Genomic DNA, 2500 nt, shown 5'->3' with positions numbered 1-2500 from the left:
TGCCGTGGTAGTGCTGACCACACGTAGTGCAGAAGAGGTGGTCGTGAAGATCACCCAGACGGTCACACTGCAGGCACTTCACATCATCTTTATCTGACACACAAACACAAGCGTTTATCTCTCACTACCGTTGTCTTATATCCTGTGTGTGTGTGTGTGTGTGTGTGTGTGTGTGTGTGACTTACATCTCACGAGGGAGAGCTGGATGTGGTCAGGACAGAGCAGTGTGTACGTCCTGATGTTCTGGATGGTGCCAGCGGCAGCAGCGCAGGGGAAGTGATAGGAGCGGCTACAGCCCTCCTCACAGCACTTAATAGAGGCTCCAAGGCGCTTACAATATGCACAGTACTACACACACACACACACACACACACACACACACACACACACACACACACACACACACACACAGAAAACATGGGAAAAAGTGTTTAAGCACCAAATAATACTGCGCACTTTTTACTAACACTGGATCTGATGCATCAGAGTCAAGAAGACACGTGTCAACAAGTCACACATCATCTCTCTCACACACACACGTACACACAGACACACACAAAGCGCGCACACACAGACAGACACACACAGACACACACACACAGACACACACACAGACACACACACACAGACACACACAAAGCGCGCACACACAGACACACACAGACAGACACACACACACAGACACACACAGACACACACACACACAAAGCGCACACACACAGACACACACACACAGACACACACAGACAGACACACACAGACAGACACACACAGACAGACACACACAGACACACACACACAGACACACACAAAGCGCACACACACAGACACACACAGACAGACACACACACACAGACACACACAGACACACACACACACAAAGCGCACACACACAGACAGACACACAGACACACACACAGACAGACACAGACACACACAGACACACACACAAAGCGCACAGACAGACACACACAGACACACACACACACAGACACACACACACAGACACACACAAAGCGCACACACACAGACACACACACACAGACAGACACACACACAGACACACACACACACAAAGCGCACACACAAAGCGCACACACACAGACACACACACACAGACAGACACACACACAGACACACACACAGACACACACACAGACACACACACACACACACACACACAGACACACACACCAAAATCCAAAATTGCTTCTAGTATCTAAAATTCCTGAAAAACCTCTACACATTTCCAAAATGACCAACCACTACTCAAGTGACTTGGCGGTGTTGTGGGACGTGACCTCAGAACGGGTTCCTCACCCATGAAACCATCAACCAATCACACAAAGAAACGAAGATGTGATGAAGAATAGCTGCAGTTTTAATCTCTGCTCTTTACTGTATCAGGTCTACAGGGTTCACTGACTGATTAGGGGGAAAGAAAAGAGAAGAAAAATCTGCCTTCAAATTCTACAGAAAAATACAAGAAATGGATTGTGTTATTAATCTGATTACAGCAGACCACACACACACACACACACACACGTCACACACACACACACACACACACACACACGTCACACACACACACACACACGTCACACACACACACACACACACGTCACACACACACACACACGTCACACACACCCACCCACCCACACACACACACACGTCACACCCCCCACACACACACACCCACACACGTCACACCCACCCACCCCCACACACACACACGTCACACACACACACACGTCACACACACCCACCCACACACACACACGTGACACACACAAAGACCAGCTAACGGATGACATCACCAACACCACCATCGTCACCATCCTCCTCCTCCACTGGACGTGATTAATCTGCTCTCACCTCCATCTTTTATCCTCTGCCTAAATCGAGTAAATCATTTCAGCTTCTGCTTCAGTCTAAACACACTCTCACTTTTTATTACCTTTTAACACCAAACATTAAGTAATTATCACCCACGCGGCGACTCCTCTGGGGCCCGCGGCGACTCCTCCGGGGCCCGCGGCGTCTCTGCCGCGCTCTCTAGCCTCAGAACGTCAGCGTGAAACCTGAAGGCTTTTATTTACTCGACCCTGCAGCCTAGCATGCAGAAACCTTCTGCAGTGTGCGAGATCCGATTTCTGATGACCGACTGCTAACCATTAGCCGTGACTGGCACCCAAATTAGCCAATGTGCTGTGAGTAAGAAAAAACTATTTACTGCACAAGACGGTCGGAAGGCCGAGAGTCCTGATCGCTCTAGCAGGCAGCGGAGAAGGAAAAGTTATTCCCTCGTTCCCATCTGTGTGCTCGTACGATCAATAAATCAAACACTGCAAGAGCACGGAGAAGGCGGTCCTGCTCCAAGCGTACAACCAGGCAGCTCTCTAAATTAAGACATTTGCCCTAAACTTGGCCCCGTTCGGCCTCCAGGGAAGACCGGAACAAATGAGGAAAATCCCACCGGGGTAATTCCATGTCCGGG

At 49.6% G+C, this 2500-nt stretch overlaps 1 protein-coding gene across 7 annotated transcripts in view; it reads right to left on the bottom strand.

The window, feature by feature from the left end:
- The window catches only part of kmt2ca (lysine (K)-specific methyltransferase 2Ca), a 167449-nt gene that overhangs the window by 98605 nt on the left and 66344 nt on the right, over positions 1-2500 (bottom strand). For all 7 annotated transcript variants that reach the window (XM_060869529.1, XM_060869534.1, XM_060869528.1 and 4 more), the window contains exons 8-9: positions 186-348; positions 1-93 (exon numbers count right to left, since the gene is read on the bottom strand). The exon at positions 1-93 is cut by the window's left edge and continues 79 nt beyond it. In XM_060869529.1, the coding sequence (XP_060725512.1) occupies positions 1-93; positions 186-348 (256 nt within the window). The remainder of the gene's footprint in view (positions 94-185; positions 349-2500) is intronic.

Source organism: Tachysurus vachellii, chromosome 5, assembly GCF_030014155.1.
Source record: "Tachysurus vachellii isolate PV-2020 chromosome 5, HZAU_Pvac_v1, whole genome shotgun sequence".
In the NCBI taxonomy this organism is placed as follows: Eukaryota; Metazoa; Chordata; class Actinopteri; order Siluriformes; family Bagridae; genus Tachysurus; species Tachysurus vachellii.
Note: the sequence above shows the minus strand (reverse complement) of the source record. Positions and strands in the feature narration are given on the sequence as shown.